Genomic DNA, 19,487 nt, shown 5'->3' on the forward strand with positions numbered 1-19,487 from the left:
ATTCTGTCTCACAAGACTATCCAGCTCACAAAGCAATCCAGCTTCCCCACTGCTCTTATCCTTGACACCTTTCCATGAACTCCCTGCAGATTCCACAATCCTCTTGCACTTGGGGGCCATTTACAGCTGCCACCCCATCCAAACAAGCTTTGGTCCGTTGGAAGAAGCCAGAGCAACTGGAGGAAGTCTACTCCAGAGGAGCATCTAAACTCCACATAGACAGCTGAGGATACAAGTGGAAGGATTGAACCCAGGCTGCTGGAGCTTTGAGGCAGCGGCTAAAGCCGCAGTGATCTCGTGGCATCCACTTCCCCATATTCTTCAATATCTATCTGTGGAGAATTGAATTGAATTGACTTTATCACTTGCATCCTTAATATACATGAGGAGTAAAAGTCTGTTACGTCTCTGTCCAAATGTGCAATTTATAGCAATTTATAATATTATGTACAACAGGATAGTCAATATGACATAGAAATACAGTTGTGTCAGCATGAATTAATCAGTTTGATAGCCTGGTGGAAGAAGCTGTCCCGGAGCCTGCTGGTCCTGGCTTTTATGCTGCGGTACCATTTCCCAGATGGTAGCAGCTGGAACAGTTTGTGGTTGGGGTAACTCAGGTCCCAAATGATCCTTCGGGCCCTTTTTACACACTTGTCTCTGTAAATGTCCTGAATAGCGGGAAGTTCACATCTACAGATGCACTGGGCTGTCCACACCACTCTCTGCAGAGTCCTGCGATTGAGGGAGGTACAGTTCCCATACCAGGCAGTGATGCAGCCAGTCAGGATGCTCTCAATTGTGCCCCTGTAGAAAGGTCTTGGCATTTAGGGACCCATACCAAACTTCCTCAATCGTCTGAGGCGAAAGAGGTGAGAGAGAAATGCTGTTTCCTTTGGTGAGTAAATCCAAACCAAGGTAAAGTTGTAGGCACGAGGTTGCTGATGCCGGCATCTGGTACAGGATCTTGAAAGCATCAACAATTCCTTCAACCCCCCCCCCCCCCGACTCTCCTATTCCTACAGATAATAAAGTTAGATTTCAACCACTTTGGAAAAAATCCTCAACACAGTAATGGAGAATGTACATCTTGGGACAGTTGAGAACTTCTAGACAAGGTGATAGATTATTGTTTGGTCACAAGTATTCACTCCCTTTTGGGGCGAAATTAAGTGGGAATGTTGGGGCTGATCAGCTTTAAAGTGACATGCCTGTGACAACAGTTTGTAACTAATCCTCTGCATCTGGCTCAGGAGACCTGGTAATGGTTGGCCAAATAACCAGACTTAATAAAGGAGACCTGACAGTGAAAACAATGCAATTCTGTGTCCTGATAAAGAGCATGGATCTGGTTGCAAACATGTGGGATGCTTGCCAATGTGTGCTGCTTAAAGCTCCATGGCTTTCACTGGATTAAAATCAAACATGAACACTACCCGCTCAAGGGGTCCTTTAACCCTTGCTTTTTTGTTAACGCTTATTCCTTACATTACTGGACTGGTTCAAGGGACTGCGTGGAGAAGGGAGTACAAAGAACCAGAATGTAGGAAGTCACTACAGAAGGAAGAAAATTAGAGAAGGCCAAACAATTGGAATTGTTACTGATGTTCTCCACAATGATGAACTTGGAGGTGTTGATTAACTGGGCTCTTATGCAAAGTATAGCCATCTGACCCAAGGTTGGCTGGCACAAATGGAAGCCATGAGGCTCCGGCATTGTACAGGTTTATCATTGTATTGAGTTGTTACCATCAAGATAGATCACAAAGACGTCCCTTTGATGAGGAGGAATTTCTTTAGCAAGAGGGTGGTGGATCTGTGGGATTCATAGCTGCCACAGATGACTGCGGAGGCCAAGTTATTGGCTATATTTCAAGCAGAAGTTGATAGATGCTTGATTAATAAGGGCATCACAGGAAAGGGGTAGGAAAATGGGGCTGATAAATCAGCAATGATCAAATGACAGAAGAGACTTGATGGGCCAAATGGCCTAATTCTGCTCCTAAATCTTGTGGCTGTATGGTCTTACGCAGTGAAAAATCTGTCTTGCATGCTGTTCATAGAGGTTAACAGTGCATTGAGGTAGAATAACATAAAACAATAACAAAGGAGAATAAAGCACAGGAGTTACAGAGAAAGTGCAGTGCAGGTAAATGATAAAGCGCAAGATCATAACGAGGTAGATTGGCAGTCAAGAGTCATCTTATTATACAAGATGTCTATTCAAGGATCTGATAACTAGGACAGAGTTTGTCCTTGAACCTGGTGGTGCATCTTTTCTACCTGATGGGAGGGGGAGAAGAGAGAATACATCATTCACGAATTAGAGGAAAAATAAGCAAAAACTGAGTGCAGTATTTACATTTTCAAAATTCGAAGTTCAAAGTAAATTTTATTATCTGAGTACATACATGTCACCACATACAGCCCTGAGATTCTTTTCCTGCAGGCATACTCAGCAAATCTATAGAATAGTAACTTTAATAGGGTCATTGACTGTTCCTCAATGTAATGTAAATAGAAAATCCTGGAAATATGCAGCAGGTCAGAATTGAAGGGTCTTTAATGTAAGACATTGACAGTTTCTGTTTCCTCAGATGCTGCCTGAACCATCAGTATAGCCATAATTTTCTGCTGTTATTTCAGATTTCCTGCATCTGGAATTTTTTTGGTTCTCATTTTCTGTTAATCAGAGGTTGTGAAGTTCTTTGCCCTCTATCATGAAGCCATGAAAATCAATTTTATTTTCGTTACCTCATTTTCCTGGAAATGATTCTCATTGGACTCGTGCATCTTGGGACTTGTTAAATGTTTTCAGTTGTGAGCAGTGAGTGAGCTTTGCCAGTGGCAATTGCCTTGGCAATTGGGCACAGAAGGTTTCAGGCCTAATTTAGAATCTTTCCAAATTATTAATTTTAGTGAAATGAATATTGAAAGGGGTGAACTGCCCTGAGTGTCTGATTTATCATCCTGTCAAATGACACTCTATATTTGGACCAAATTACTGATAAGGCCTGTGTTTATTGTCCATCCCTCACTGCTCCTTGAAATGAGTGGTTTGGCTAACTCTAAGGTTGAATCTTATTGGTGGGTCTGGAGTTGACTCTAGACTGGACCAGGAAAGGATGTTAGTTTTCCTTACCTGGAAAATATTATTGAACCTGGTGGGCTTTAATAACAATCTCGTAGTTTGACTTTGTACTTCAAAACTATTAACTTACCTTGCATTTAATTACCCCAGCTGCTGTGGTAGGGTTCATTCTCACATATTAGGATCAATAATTCTGCCTTGGATTACTGCTGAAGTAACTAGCCACTGTTCACGTATATTTCTTAACAATAAGCCTTTGGGCAAGTCACTAACAACTTGATTCCTTTATTTGATAAAAGTCCTCCATGTTGCTACCGTTGAACATTGCCATCATCGTCCTGGTTTTAAACTCTTGATTTTTTTCACTCCAGTTCAAAAATGCTGCTTCTCCCATAATCCTTCTTGACCCTCAGCATTTGAGATTTCCATGACTGATATTGATAGATTACAGGGGGCAAAGGTTTTACAAGCAAGCATAGTGTGGTAAATAATATTAAAATGCATATTAACCTTGATTGAACAGAATTGCAGACTTGCTCAAGAAACTTCTCTTATACCATTTTTAATCTTATTGTTTATCAGCCTTCTTCCTTTCATTATGTGCTTTTAGAATGCAAATTAATGATTAACAATTCCCATTTCTGAATTGTTAAATCATTTTATAGGCATATACAGTCAGTGGCCATTTTATTAGATATCTCCTGTACCTAATAAAGTGGCACTGAGTGTATACTTGTGGTCTTCTGCTTCAGTAGTCATTCACTTCAAGGTTTGGTGTGCTCTTCTACACACCACTGCTGTAACACATGGATTTTGAGTTACTGTCACCGTCCTGTCAGTTTGAATCAGTCTGGCCATTCTCCTCTGACCTCTCATTAAGGTACTTTTGCTCGAGTAACTGCTGCTCACTGGATGTTTATTATTTTTTGCACCATTCTCTGTAAACTCCAGAGACTTGTGTGTGAAAGCACCAGGAGCTCAGTTTCTGAGATACTCAAACTACCCCATCTGGCACCAACAATGATTCCACAGTCACTTAGTTCACATTTCTTTCCCCTTTCTGATGTTTGGTCTGAACAACAGCTGAACCTGTCTTGTTCTACAGCGGTTGGCACCCAGTTTAGTGGTGTATTACCGCCACCTTCTGCTCCGGAGTGTGCGATAGACTCACATTCTAAATCCCTTCACCCAATCACACCACACACACACCTTCTCCCCCCCCCCCCCCCCATCTTTGGTCATTCTAGTACCCTATTCCTGTTTATCCATCATATCCTACAAAAAAACCTGTACTCCTTAAGAAAGCTAAAAATACCCTACCCTGTGCTCACTCACCCATGCCCAGCAACCTTTTTAATGTGAATTCCTGCACCCCCAATTCCCTTAGATTAATTCTCAACATCTCTCTCTGTATCCCATACTTCCTGCAACTCAGAACTACATGTTCTACTGACTCCTCTTCCTGACATTTCTCACACAGTCCTGTCTAGTGTTTCCCTATCAATTTCAATGTTTGGTTTAGTGCACAGTGCCCCAGTCTTGACCTAGTGCACACAATCTCCTCTCTTCTGTATCTACTACCTACCCTAGTACCTGCAACTTTTGTATTTGATATGAATGCCTCCCTTTCCCCTCCCTGTCCCATCTTTCCTGCCACATTTAGTTGATTTTCCACCCCCCCCCCAGATTACACACGTAACCTCTGCTTTACTGATACTAATGTGCATTTCTATATTTTCTTTAACACCCTCTGCCAACTCATCCACCTTCATTCCCCTTCACCCCTACATGAGCTGGAACCCATAGAAATTTAACCTGACCTCCCTGATTTGCAACTCTTGTGACTGACTGAAGGACTTCATGAAATACATCTTGCTGACTGTTTGAGTGAAAAGACCTTAAACTTGCTAGAACAGAGGATGAATCAGACAATATTAATGCTTTGACTTGTCTAGCTTTCTCCACCCAATGCAACCAACATTGCCAGCATCTCCACTGTATACTCTGCTAACTTATCAGATGTTCTTCTGCTGATTGCAATTGCTTTTGCTGGTATAGCCACCCCAAACCCTGTCACTCCTGTTTCAGGTTCCTTAGCACCATCTGTATAAATCTGATATTTTTCTGATACATAAATCTGATATATTTGCCCCTGCAAATTAGCCCAGTAGTTCGCCATCAATTGCATCCTCCTCAATTCCAAATAGGTCTCCCATTTCTACCTGCAGGGCAGATACTGGTAATGTTTTAAAAGCCCCACTGCACACTCTCAAAACCTGAGCCTAAATCACATCCAGTTTCCTTATAAGAGACCTAGCTGCTGATCCATATGCTATACTTCCATAATCCAACACAGATCTTACTAAAGCCACATACATTCTCTTCAATGCTGAACAACTTGCTCCCCATTCCCTACCAGTCAAACATCTCATCACGTTTATTACATTTCTCCTCAACTTTCCTGATATGGTCTGCCCATGTTAATCATGAATCAAATATAACTCCCAGAAATTTAAATGATCCAGCCATTTCTAATTCAATCCCATATATCCTTAACTTCTTCCCTACCTCAATTCCTTTCCTGGTGAAAAAATACAGTTTGAGTTTTTTTTCTACTGAAAATCTACATCCCAATAATAACCCCACTCTACCACTTCATCAATTGCTCTTTGTAGTTTCCTGATTATATGCTCCATATTCCTGCCTCTTTTCCACAAGGCCCCATCATCCACAACCAGTGACCTACCTATATCCACTGGTACCTTTGTGAAGGCATCATCAATCATAATGATGAAAAGTAACTGGCTAATCACACTACTCTGAGGTGTTCCATTTCCCACTATGTACTGTTTAGATAATTCTGATCAAATCCAAATTTGAATTTTTCTACTAAACAAAAAATCTTTAAACAAGCTCTCCCCCCAACCCCCATCTTGTAGAAACATAGAAAATAGGTGCAGGAGTAGGCCATTCAGCTCTTCGAGCCTGCACCACCATTCAGTATGATCATGGCTGATCATCCAACTCCAAACCCTGTACCTGCTTTCTCTCCTTACCCCCTGATCCCTTTAGCCACAAGGGCCATATCTAACTTCCTCTTGAATATAGCCAGTGAACTGGCCTCAACTGTTTCCTGTGGCAGAGAATTCCACAGATTCACCACTTTCTGTGTGAAGAAGTTTTTCCTAATCTCAGTCCTAAAAGACTTCCCTTTTGTCCTTAAACTGTGACCCCTCATTTTGGACTTCCCCAACATCAGAAACAATCTTCCTGCATCTAGCCTGTGCAGTTTAATTGATAATCCTTCCTTCCACATCATATCATAGGCTTTTTCAATGTCAAAAAACACTGCAACTACTGATTCTTTATTTGCCTGGGCCTTTCTTATTTCAGTCTCTAACCTTATCACTGAGTCCATAGAATTCCTTCCTAAAACCACTCTAATAGCTAACTGAACCTCTTGATCATCTCTGCATGCTTTAATGTATTGAGTCGCTGCCACATGATTGGCTAATAAGATATTTGCATTAACAAGCAATTAGATACAGGTGTACCTAATAAAGTAGTCACTGAGTGTGGATAATCCTTAAATTTTAGCCCCATAGTACTCATAACAGAATAGATTATATGGTTCCATTGCAAAAAAAAAGCTACTTCTGAAATAATTTTTGCAAACATGATTGTGTGCAACAATCATGAATAATAATTCAAGGAGGCAAGTAGCGTATGTTTATTAGTGACCTTGCCTAGAGGCTTATTTTAAGGAATACTGTTGCATAGTGGTTAGTTACTGGATAGCAACTCAAAGTTGCTGTATTGATCAAGATGCATGAATATGAATCCAGCTGGAATAATTAAGTTCAGGTAAATTTGGAATAAAATGTTAATATTAGTGAAACCATCAGTTTACCGTAAAGGAGACATGAGACAACATATGCTGGAACCTGGAGCAACAAGAGTGCTGGAGGAACGCAGACAGCGAGTATGGAGGGAAATGGACAGCCGACGTTTTTGGTTGAAATCCTTCACTTCAACTGAAATAAAGTGAGGAGATAACCAGTATTGAAAAGGTGGAAGGAAGGGATGGAACAAAAGCGAGCAGGTGGTAGGTAGATCCAAATGAAGAGGGTGGAAGACCAATGGGGAAGGGTGGAGAACAGGAAGCTAGAATGATGTCAGGAGTTGGGTAGTGATAGGTGTAAGTGACATATGGTTGAAGATGATGGAATTTGTTAGAAGATGGGGCATGAATTGTCAAAAAGTCCATTTGGTACAATAATATCCTATATGTGACTCCAGACCCATCAGCTAGGCTGTGTTTTAATGAGATGGCTAACCATTCATTTTTTGGAGCAATTTCAGCCAAATTATAAATGCTGGCCCCGTGAAGTCAGTGAGGTCGACAGACTCCAGACTTTTTTTTCAGAAGTGTGATAGTTGAGGACTGTTTCCTGGCCACGATTTGGTTTACGTTAGTCTTCTCCTGCTGTCGTGGCCAGATCTGTCAATGAGGAGAAGCTGCAAGAGCACAAAAACAGTCCAACAACAAGTTGTATTTTAATTATGCAAATCTGATCTACACTTGATGTTAGATAAATGGAGAAAATGGGGGAAAAAAGGTTTGTGACCAGCATTGAACTTTGGGTCGCCTTGCAGGAAGTGTGCCTGTGATTTACTGCAGTTTTTTTGACATTATTTATGTACTTATTAGTCTTCATTGACTTCTCCTTCCTGACAAATTATTTTGGTGACCATTGGACAATTATGTTTTTAAAGTGGTGCTGATGAGGGGAGGAGAGGGAGACTGGTGTTGATCCCTTCCTCCCCTTCACCCTCCTTTCTTTCTCATTCCCTCTCTGCTTTACCTTGCCCCACTCCCACTTGCCTTTCCCTATACTTCACTCTAGTGTCATCTCCCTTCCACCTCACTATGGCCCATTTGGATCAGAACCAAGGGCACATTGCACTCACCTGAGGTTCTGCTGCTCTGATTCCCCTTCCCCCTATTTCCACTTAATACCAGTCTATAATTTTAGTAAATCAGAAACGGCCTGCCAGTTTCTTCACTCTTCTGAAAGGCATATTAACGTGGCTTTGTAAGCTACATAAGTGATCTAGTTGTTATTGCCAATTCTGAATGCCCTTGTAATGGTAAACTAAGGTAAGTCATACTACTTGTTCAATTTTCTCTTAGAATTGGAGCTTCAATGCCATTAATTGGGTAAGCATATGTTTTTCTTCTGAACAGTCATGTCTATATAATCAGCAGCTGTACAAACCGTTTTTATTTATTGTTTCCATAGGTTCTAGATGTGAAGCAATCCCATGATGCAACATGCATCCCCTGCATCATCGCTAACCATGATGGCAACCCAAAGTGTGCCCCCTCCAACGTACCAAGAAAGCCAACAGGTGGGTCTGAAGTAAATGAAGATCGACTGTGCAGTCTGTAAGATTTCACCTTGAGAATTCTTTATGGAATTCTGAGAATGAAATCCCTGAAATTAATTTTAAAATTGGATCTCATCCACATACTTTTTTAGTATTATCATACGGATGTGGGAGAACAGTGGAAAAGTTTGCTGGTTTCATGCTGTATAGTTTGCAGTGTAAGTAGCCATAGAACTTCCAAAGTACTTCTTTGTTCGCTGTTTAGTGACATTTTTGTTTTTTTAAAAAGCACTTTCGTAAGATACTCCACGGCTTTGTTAACAATTCAGAGCCCTTTCTCTCATCTCCACTTTTTTTTTGTAAATTGCACTGTGGATAATGGAAGGACATTCAATATGTAAAACTCTTCAAGTATTGAAAACATAAGAGATCCTCCTGATGTAGAAGCATATACAGTAAATAGACAATGGATCTACAGTCTATTTATCTTTCCTTCTCCCCCCCCCCCACAAAAGAGAACAAGTATGTTCTTCTGACTCCTCGCTATAAACCAGATTTTATCAAATAATTTCTTTCAAAAAGTCATCATGGAAGAGTCTTGTAAGATTCCTTTGTTTATATTTGATCCCTTAAATAAGGTACTGGTCAGATTACACTCGAAATATTGTGAGCAATTTTGGGCCCCATATCAAGGGAAGGATGTGCTGGCATTGGAGAGGGTCACAAGAATGATCCCGGGAATGAAATAGTTAACATGTGAGGCAGAATTGATAGCTCTGAGCCTATACTCCCTGGCGTTCTGTAGAAGGAGGGAAGATCTCATTGAAGCTACCCAAATATTAAAAGGCCTTGATAGAGTGGGTGTGGAGAGGATGTTTCCAGTAGTGGGAGAGTGTAGGACTAGATGGCACAGCCTCAGAATACAAGGATGTCCATTTAGAACAGAGGTGAGGAGGAATTTATTGAGCCAGAGGGTGGTGAAACTGTGGAATTCATTGCTATAGATAGCTGTGGAGGCCGTCATTGGGCATATTTATTTAAAACAGAGTTTCTTGATTAGTATGGGCGTCAAAGATTACGGGAAGAAGGCAGGAGAATGGGTTTGAGTGGGAAAATAAATTAGCCTTGATCAAATGTAGAGCAGATTTGATGGGCCAAATGGCCTAAATCTATTCTTGGGTCTTGCAGTCTAAATGCCTCCTCTTTTCCTATTCTACCGACATCAAACTATTTGCATCCTGTGCATTCTTGAAAATCTGGTTTTTTACCTTCTTTTAAATTTAAGAATTGGTGAATATTTTATACCCGAATGTGGGATTTTGTGTCTAGGAAATAGGTTAATAAGCTTGTGTAGAATTGAATGAATGGGACAAGGTTTGTTTAATTGGAGTAAATGGACACGAGTTAGGATAGTTGGGTGTTCGGGCTGAATCAATATGAGTGAGGGAGATGGACTGCATTACTGGTTCAGTCTATTAGTTTGCATACAGGGAGACACAGTGAATTGCAATGTCTTCTAAATGGAGAAAGAAGGTTCAGTTAGCTGCATGGACCTTAAATATTGTAGCTATAGATATTAATAGAATGAATATGCTACAAGTTGCAGATGAAATAACATTAATTTGACACAAACTTTAAAACCATGTTTGTGGTAATTTGCTCCTAAAATGACTTAATCATTAATATATTGGTAAAAAAATGATTTTATTTCCTTTAATTTTCATGTTTGCAAAAAAGCAATGATAAATTATCAGTTCCTATTTGCAATGTTTAAGTTTGTGAGAGTCTAGGTAATTACTTCAGGAACCTTGAGTCATTCATTATTATCAGGGATCCAAACCAAGATCTAGAGAAAAGGCATCTCTGATTATCGCAATCAAATGTTTGTGCTCCTCTAAACTCTTCTAGATGGCCGCACTTGACTGGTAAGTGTGAAAGTGCCTGCATCATCAACCACTTAATCCACGTTGCAATGGTTTTCATTTTGTTTGTGACACACCTTGAACAATCCAAAGAGTTTGAAGGAAGATGTTGTGTCTACTTGTAGTTGAAAGCTCTTTAGAAACGCCAATTCCTTTTGGCAATGTGGTGGGTATTGTCCCATGCACCATGATACAGTGATAAAACCTTTGTTTGCAAACCACCCAAACAGATCATTCCATACATAAATACATCAATGTAGTACGAAATGAAAACAAAACAAAATGCAAAATATAGTGTTTGAGTTATAGAGAAAATGCAGTGCAAGTAGACCAGATTGTAGACGTACTAAAAAGCTGAATGAACTCAGCAGGTCGGGCAGCATCCGTTGAAATGAGCAGTCAACGTTTCGAGTTGAGACCCTTCGTCAGGACTTCCGACGGGAGACCAGATTGTATGTTGCTCAATTAGTTATTATCTGATGAGTGGTATGTAAGAACAGGTTTGCAATGTGAATCGTGCAGTTTCTCATATGGGGATGGACATCAGCTGGTCAAGGGCTAATTCCTATATAATTACCCAAAATTGGAGGTAATCGGTATGGAATGCTTTATTTGATGTCATCATTTCTCACAGCTAGTGTCTTCTTATAGTAGGAGCTCCTTGCATGTAAGATTTTGCCAGTTGCTGCTTTGGCAGATTGACAGTTTAGTGTTTTCCAGAGATCTCTGAGGTTGCTAAGGTCTATGGTGAGTATTATGCCAGATGCTGAAAGAAATTGTCTTGACTTCAAAGTCTCTGTAGTAGCGATTACTCCCAGTGAGGGTGATTATTTGGTTTTCTCCATGAAGAGCAGTATGATAAAGACCAAAGCAGTGGACAAATGGCCAGTATAAGCTCCTACAAGGATGAGGAGGAGCTGGGGGTAAGAAGGGCTCTTCGTTGTGGACCATGTTCATACAGCCTCTCCACAGTGCAATTTTCCAAGTAAGGCTCATCAAAGCTATTCATGCTTAATAAGGATGTCATGCTGCAGGTTTGTGACAGAGTAATGTGAGGACTGCCGTGTTTGTGGCTGTCAGTGTGGTCTAATATTTTTATGTGGCAAACACGAGAAAATCCGCAGATGCTGGAAATTCAAGCAACACGCATAAAATGCTGGTGGAACACAGCAGGCCAGGCAGCATCTGTAGGGAGAAGCGCTGTCGACGTTTCGGGCTGAGACCCTTCGTCAGGACTAACTGAAAGGAAAGATAGAAAGAGATTTGAAAGTAGGAGGGGGAGGGGAAAATGCGAAATGATAGGCTGCTGGATCTTTGCTGCATTGGCGATTGTCTTCCATTGTGCAGTGACTAACTGCTCCAATGCAGTAAAGTAATTTCAGTCTGTTTTGTCAGAGAGCAGCAGGCAGAGTGAAGCAAGATGAGGGGTGCCTTTCATTACATACATGTTTATCTGCAGATACCAAATACCAAAGATACAGCATACTGCAACTGGAAGTGATTCATCTTCCTCACATTCCAGCTGATATGACTGCTTAATGCATCTTGCACGTCACTGCTAATCTGGGGTCTGATGGGTGATGTATGTTTCTCTGCCATACACGGATAAATTTATGAGAAGTGTTTGATGGCTCTGGGCCTGTACTTGATGAATTTCCAAAGGATGAGGAGGGATCTCGCTGAAATCCACCAAATGCTGAAAGGCCTGGATAGATTGGACATAGATAAGATGTTTCCATTGGTATGGGATTCTAGGATCCCATTTCATCTCAGGTTTAAAGGGGCCATCTCTTTAAAACTGAAGTAAGGAGGAATTTCTTCAGCCAAAATGTGGTGAGCCTATGGAATACAGTGCCACAGAGTGCTGTGGAAGCCAAGTCATTGTGTGTATTTAAGACAGAGATTGATAGCTTCTTGACTGGTAAAAGGGTTATAGGTTCGAGGAGAAGGCAGGAAAATGGACCCCCACCTTCTTACTCTGACTCCTCATCTTTTTTTCTCCAGTCCTGATGAAGGGTCTTGGCCCAACATGTCGAATGTACTCTTTTTCCATAGATGCAGCCTGGCCTGCTGAGTTCCTCCAGCATTTTGTGTGTGTTGCTTGGATTTCCAGCATCTGCAAATTTTCTCTTGTTTGGGGAAAAATCAGCTAAGATTGAATGGCAGAGCACGACTCAGTGGGATGAATAGCCTAATTTTGCTTCTATATCTTATGGTCTTATGGTAAAATAGCAGGTTCAGCTGCCTGGATAATTGTGGAGGAGCTTGGCAGAATTAGTCTTAATGGTAATCTGCTCTATACTGCATCACGCACCATTGAGAGAACTTGCCGTCACCTGCATATTGGGTGAAACGAATGGCAGAAAGAAGGAGGAGGGAGCGAACTGGCTGATTGGAGAATGATGCAGTTTTAATCCATGCACCTAATGGATACTATACTTCCCTTGGAGCCATTGGGGTATAGGTTAAATAGGTTCATTCCTGTGATGGAGAAGTTGTTCAAGGAGAAGAGATTGGAGAAGTCTGGCCTATTCTTACTTTAAAAAAAATGCAGTAATTTCATAGAGAAGGTGGGGATAAATTAGCAAGATAAATGCAACTAAAAGTATTTCCATTAGAGTTAATGGAAATACTAGAATGGAATGGAAGTAACGGAAATAATAAAGTCTAGAGTTAGCATCGTTCTCAGGATAAGGGGATAACCAACATAAGGATGACCAGATAAGGACGCATTTCATATCATTGAGTTGTGGTTAAGACTGAGATTTACAGAACGAGACACAGGAAGTATTACAGGACATGAGGATCATACAGAAGCAAATAGACAACATTTTGAGCCAACCATCACAACCCTTTGATCTTTTGCTTCTCTTTTTTTTCTCTGTTTATAATGTGTGAATTGCTTTAAATCTGCGACACCAAAGTTATAGAGCTCTATTCTAAGATAAATGTATCCTTCCTGTTCACTCTAGACATCTAATTTTATGCATCAAAATTAGCTCTTCTGCTATTGCAAGAACAGAACACTTTCTGGAGTAAATAACTTTCATGACACTGTGCCCGCGTGAGCATTCCATTGTTGGGATTCAGTGGTGTGGTGCCAAATCCCTTTATCTCATGTGGTATGGAAAAACAATTCATATTCTGATATCCAGTCTGCTGCTTCAGCAAATGGCCTCCTAAGGTGCCAAGTAGAAACACAAAATGCTTCCTCCAAGTTGATTTGTTCTGTTCCATGTTAGAGTAACCTGAGTGAGTAACTAAAGTGCACCTTGTATATTGCACACCAAGTCACTGCACTAGTGATGCAGGGAATGATTATTATTGGTTTATTATTACCATGTTGCCGAGATACAGTGAAGAGTTTTAATGTTGCATTCCATTCAATCAGATCATGCCATACATAATTAAATTAGGGTAGTAAAATAAAAGCATAATGCAGAATAGTTACAGGGAAAGGGCAGAGCAAGTAAAAGTAAAGTACAAGGCCTCTGGTGAGCTTGGTTGGTTGATGAGGCATCAGTCATAAAAGCTACTTGTCTTGGACACCTTTGGGCCTCTTGATAGTTGTTGGAGCCACTCCCCTCCAAGCTATTGGAAGATATTCCATTGCAATCCTAACTTCTGATTTAGGAATGGCAGAAAGGCTTTCGGACGTTAGGGAGGTGTGTCTTTTTCCATGGAATGCCAGTCTCTGACCTAACCTTGAGGCCACAATGTTTATGGAGCTGGTCCTGTTTCACCCTTAGTCACTGGTGATTCACCAGGATATTGATTGGGCTGGGGGGGGGGGGTGCTTGATGACGATTGGTCGTTTACTGGGACTTCATTGCTTGCATGATGTGTAAAATATTCTGCACGTGGGCAGAGTTGGCTTGCTTTGCTGAGGAGATGAGGGTGAGTTGTCAGTAGGTGTCCCCACATCTAACCTTGTGATGGAAGGAAGGTCCTTGGTTTAACAGATGAAGAGGGTGGTTGACCTCTAATGTCTATGGTCATTTTCCTTGGCTTCAGATTTGCCCATTGTCTTTAATTTTCAGAACACCTTGATAGCACGCTCAGCCTCTCGCATTCAAATTTAGATTAATTTATCACCTGTACATCAAGACATCTAGTGAAATTTGATGTTTTCATTAACAGTCAACGCAACCCAAGAACGTGCTGGGATAGCCCACAAGTGTCATGACGAATTCTGGCACCAACATAACAAGCCCACAATGCTCAGCAGAACAACCAGAATACAACAAGCAACAAAACAACAACAGCAAAACCAGCCCCTTTTCTCCCTCCCACCTACATAAACAGTCCTGCAGCCACAGGACAGGACTCCAGGTCTCCAGCAGGCTTGTGGACAATGGGCCTCTGAGTTCCCCAGTGAACTTCAGGCACATATATCCAGAGCTTTGACCATCAGACCTCAACCTCCAGACTTCTGAACGATCTTTGTGCCTCGATTTTTCACTGTCAACCCCAGAACATTCAGTTCTTTTCCCAGCAAATTCAGCTCCTTGGGCCTTGTTTGGGCCAAAGTTGTGATTAAAATCTGGAGATGAATGGTCCTGGCAAAACTCACCATGGGCATCAGTAAGTGGGTTATCGGTGAGGATGTGCTGCTTGATGGCACTGTTGATGACAGCTCCCATCATTTGGTTGAAAGTAGACTAATAGGATGGCAATTAGCCAGATTGCAGTTGACTTATGTTTTCCACATCGCCTTGTGGAAATAGTCTGCGCTATCCCACTGGTGGGCCATTGAGAATGAATGATTTGAGTAGCATTGGGAGGAGCACGTGTCTTTGATTTTCAGTTGCTAAATAGGGTTATTATTGTCACATATATTGTGGAAAACCTTCATTTTGCATTCCATCCGCACAAATAATTTCCTTAACAGCAGTGCACTGAGGCAGTATAAGGTAGTATAATAGCGCGATGCAGAATCAAGTGTTATAGAGAATCTTAATGCGTCCAAGCTATCCTTCCAGGGCAGAGCATTAGCCAGACTAGCAATGTGATAAAGGGTAACCTACTGGAAGTGCAGGGACACCCTCAAAGCCCTTGGCAATGATAAGAGTCTGGAGCCAAGATGCCAGCAAGTTGAGGTGGCATGGCTGAGGTCAGAACACTGTTGGTTATCACTGCTGCTGAAATGATCCTGATCGCTACTCCCCTATTAAAGGATCCAGCTTGTGTTCTCAGTGAAGAAGTGCACAAAATCAGTGTTTTGCTGCTCAGGCCTCTGGCCACCCAAACATCAGCTTTGATGCACGTTGGACAAATCCCTAAGTAGGTTCACGTTCATCAACTTCATTCAGTGTTCCATCGACTCTGAGAACTGCTGCACACACTACCCCTCTAGAGCGCTGGTTGGCACCATCCCTTCACCTAGGCTGCTCTCCACTCAGGACTGGTAACTCACCACTGCAAGTACTACTTCTCATCTACTCTATTGTGTTTGTGAAGTGCCCGCATTTGAGAGTGTAGATCCAGTGAATTTGACTCTTTCTAATTAAGCATATAACAATTACAGCACGGAAACAGGCCATCTCAGCCCTTCTAGTCCGTGCCGAACGCTTACTCTCACCTAGTCCCACTGACCCGCACTCAGCCCATAACCCTCCATTCCTGTCCATATACCTATCCAATTTTACTTTAAATGGCAATATTGAGCCTGCCTCTACCACTTCTACTGGAAGCTCGTTCCACACTGCTACCACTCTCTGAATAAAGAAATTCCCCCTCGTGTTACCCTTAAACGTTTGCCTCCTAACTCTCAACTCATGTCCTCTGACAGCTCCTGGAAGTTTCTAGGTTCTCTGAAAAGAGAAAGGTACGGTCAAGGAAGGGAAGGCATGAAAGATCTGTACTAAAACCACTGGAAGAGATAGTTGGATGAGGGGAAAGTGGTTTGTGATTATGGGAATAAACATACTATCAGCACTGATCTTTCATCCTGTTAGGAGTTTGTATGTTCTCCCCATAACCACATGGATTTCCTCTGGGTGCTCTGGTTTTCTCCCACATCCCAGAGTCCTGCAGTTAGGGTTGGTGAGTTGTGGGCACTAGAAACATAACGACGTCTTGCGGGCTGGCCAGCACAATCCTCGCTGATCTGATTTGATGCAAATGATACATTTCACTGTATGTTTCGATGTACAAGCCAATCTAGTCCTGATGAAGGGACTCGGCCCGAAATGCCGACTGTTTATTCTTTTCCACAGGTTCTTCCTGGCCTGCTGGAGTGCTCCAGCATTTTGTGTGTGTTGCTTTAGATTTCCAGCATCTGCAGATGTTCCCGTGTTTCTAATTTTTATCTTTAGTCTGTTTGGAATTTAGAAGAATGAGTAGTAATCTCATTGATACATACAAAAGGGTTTCATGGGGGTTGATGCCAAATTGATGCTTCTTCTGACTGCTAGGTTCAAGGCCTCAAAGAAGGAGATCAGCCATTTAGGGCATAGGTGAAAAGCACTGAGAGACTACTGAATCATTTGTATGCTCTGTCCATGACAGGACTGGAGATTCAGTCCCTGAGTATATTCAAGCCAAATCTTTGAATATTGAGGGATATGGAAAGAAGGGCTGAGATAAAAGATCAGTCAATATACACAGAATGTCTCGCTTGGTGGTGCAATAATATCAGCGCCGGACTCCGGAGCGAAGGTTCCTGAGTTCGAATCCAAGTCGGGTTGAGCATCGAGCTAGCAACTCGGCCTCGTAAAAATAATAATAGCTTGCTACGGAAACACCGTCAAAAGACAATAATTCCACTGCAGAATTAAGGGCTATTCTTCTTCTAATATACACAGAAAGGAAGAGCAGGCTCCTTCTACTTCTGTTTTATGTTGAGAATCAGCTGGAGAAGAGGGGCCTGGAAATAAAGTGTTATATCTCTGTAATCCTCGGGTTTGGCCAGCATGCGTTTGTCTAGGGGAAGGCAGCCTCTGGCCCTGCCAAACTGAGAAATCTCGTTTGTGTGGATGCTGCGTAATGTGTTGCCCAGAGACAAATCCAAACCTCAAAATATCAGACTGGACACCATATGCAACTTAACAATTGAACTTTACAAATCTGAATCTGACTATAGGGTTAGTAAAGAAAATAAAAAGTAAAAGGGCCCATTTTAATGAAACGGCCTAACATGCATGTTGGAGCTCACGGGTTTGTCCATTTGTCCCCCATCGACCTCCTCCAAGCGTCACTGACTGTCAGTCCCTCGCTTTAAGTCCACTCCGTCCACCGGTCCACCAACTCGTTCCATTCGCATCTTCTCACTTCATCTCTCGCCAACAAAAGACCGCAAAATCCCACAAGAAAGACCCACAAGAAAGAACAACATGCCTCTCATTGGCTAGCGGAAATTCCAAAGCCCCCGTTATCTCTAGTCATAACCCAAACATTGCTGCTACAGAGAAACCATTACCTTAGCAATGAAACATTACAGAGAGGCCATTACATTCACAGTGAAACCTTGCAGCATGTAACACATCCGTGGGGCAAGAACTGCAACAGTGTGATGAAATGCTTTTTTTTCCTGAGTCACGCTACTAACACTACACAGTGTGCAGCCTATAGTGTGGGAGCTATGTATGAACTGAGCCTACCAAGAGGAAAAAACAAGCTCCAAAAGGGAGTGTCTCCCGTATGTAGGAGGCCCAATTGACTCACCGCGCGATCCGTCGGCCACATGCGCACTCGCCACGTTCTCAGAATTGATTTGATGCAGTACAGCCTCTTAGCGGACAATAGTGGGAATTGAACCCTGTTCTTACAGCTGGTGCTGTAAAGAATCTCTACGCTATCATGCTCCCCCCAGGAATCCAAACTTATAATGCCTGTAATGTGCAGTCTCTCCAGATGAAATACTCAGGAATCGATGTGTGATCTTTTGCTGTAGTCCTCTATCACATATATTCTTCCTTAGATAGGGTCTGCACCCAGTATGCCAGATGCAGTATAGTCAGGACCCTATATAATTGGAACAAGGTGACATGACTCTTGTACACACATCCAAATACTATCGTTGTACCTAAATGTTCAGTGACTCATGAACACCACCCAGGTCCTGCAAACACCTCGGGAATGCAGGAGGCCACACCAGATCCCTTGATTTGTATGCGAATGACTTACTGAAAGGTGTGTTACGGTGAGTGTTGCAGTTTGGTTGTTGTTTTCTGGGATTTAATAACATTTCCACTGACCTTAATCAGATGCATGATATTAATAAACTTTTTCCAGGATTGAGATCACATTTTGAATTCCCCTTTCTAGCCACTGCATTTTGATGGCTTCCCTATCCACTTATGTTGTGATCTCCTCCACCGAGTGTCAACCTCTTTAGCTTAATGTCCAGTGAGGTGCAGTACCCACTCTGAGGTAGGTCACTGCTCCCCCCAGCCCAATGACTTACAACAATGGCCAAACTCTGCGCAAGTTAGAGGTCCAAAACAAGAATAGAAAATGATGGAAATAATCATCAGGTCAGGCAGCATCTGTGGTGAGACAAACAGACTTAACATTTCAGGTTCATGACCTTTCGCCAGAAGTAGGCAAAGTTAGAAACAAGCATGTTTTCGGTTGCAGAGAAGAGGAGGGGTGGAGAGAATGAAGGGAATGTCAGTGAAAGGGTGGAGACCAAGAGAAAAGCTGACAAAATGTTTTAAAAGCCATTTAGGCAGGGGAGTTAATAGAACAGGTTCAATAGGATATGCGCCAAATGCAGGGAAATGGGAGTAGCTCAGATAGGTATTGTGGTCAGCATGGACGTGTTGGATCAAAGGATCTGTTTCCATGCTCTATGGCTCGAAATTAGTGGTTCTCGAACTTTTTTGGGTTATTGCCTCGTTGGCTCCCAGACCACATCCCCAGTGCCCTCCTCTCCCTTTCTGTCCATTATATAAAAACTATAAAGAATTTTGATTTATGATGCACAGTGAAAGAAAATAGGAACTGCAAATTCAAAGCAGTGTCAAATAATTGCAAAAAGATTCAAATCTATTTAAAGCTACAGTACAAATAAAGCTATTTATTTCACTACAATAAAAACAATTCTCATCAACTGTTTTAGAACGTACATTAGTAGTTCA

The 19,487-nt window shown here is 41.8% G+C and overlaps 1 protein-coding gene across 3 annotated transcripts in view; it reads left to right on the plus strand.

Annotated features, from left to right (window-relative positions):
• Window positions 1-19,487, plus strand: part of pknox2 (pbx/knotted 1 homeobox 2) — a 489,281-nt gene that overhangs the window by 285,855 nt on the left and 183,939 nt on the right. For all 3 annotated transcript variants that reach the window (XM_059957270.1, XM_059957269.1, XM_059957271.1), the window contains one exon: window positions 8,395-8,503. In XM_059957270.1, the coding sequence (XP_059813253.1) occupies window positions 8,417-8,503 (87 nt within the window). In that variant the 5' untranslated portion in view covers window positions 8,395-8,416. The remainder of the gene's footprint in view (window positions 1-8,394; window positions 8,504-19,487) is intronic.

Source organism: Hypanus sabinus, chromosome X2 (assembly GCF_030144855.1).
Source record: "Hypanus sabinus isolate sHypSab1 chromosome X2, sHypSab1.hap1, whole genome shotgun sequence".
Lineage (NCBI taxonomy): Eukaryota > Metazoa > Chordata > Chondrichthyes > Myliobatiformes > Dasyatidae > Hypanus > Hypanus sabinus.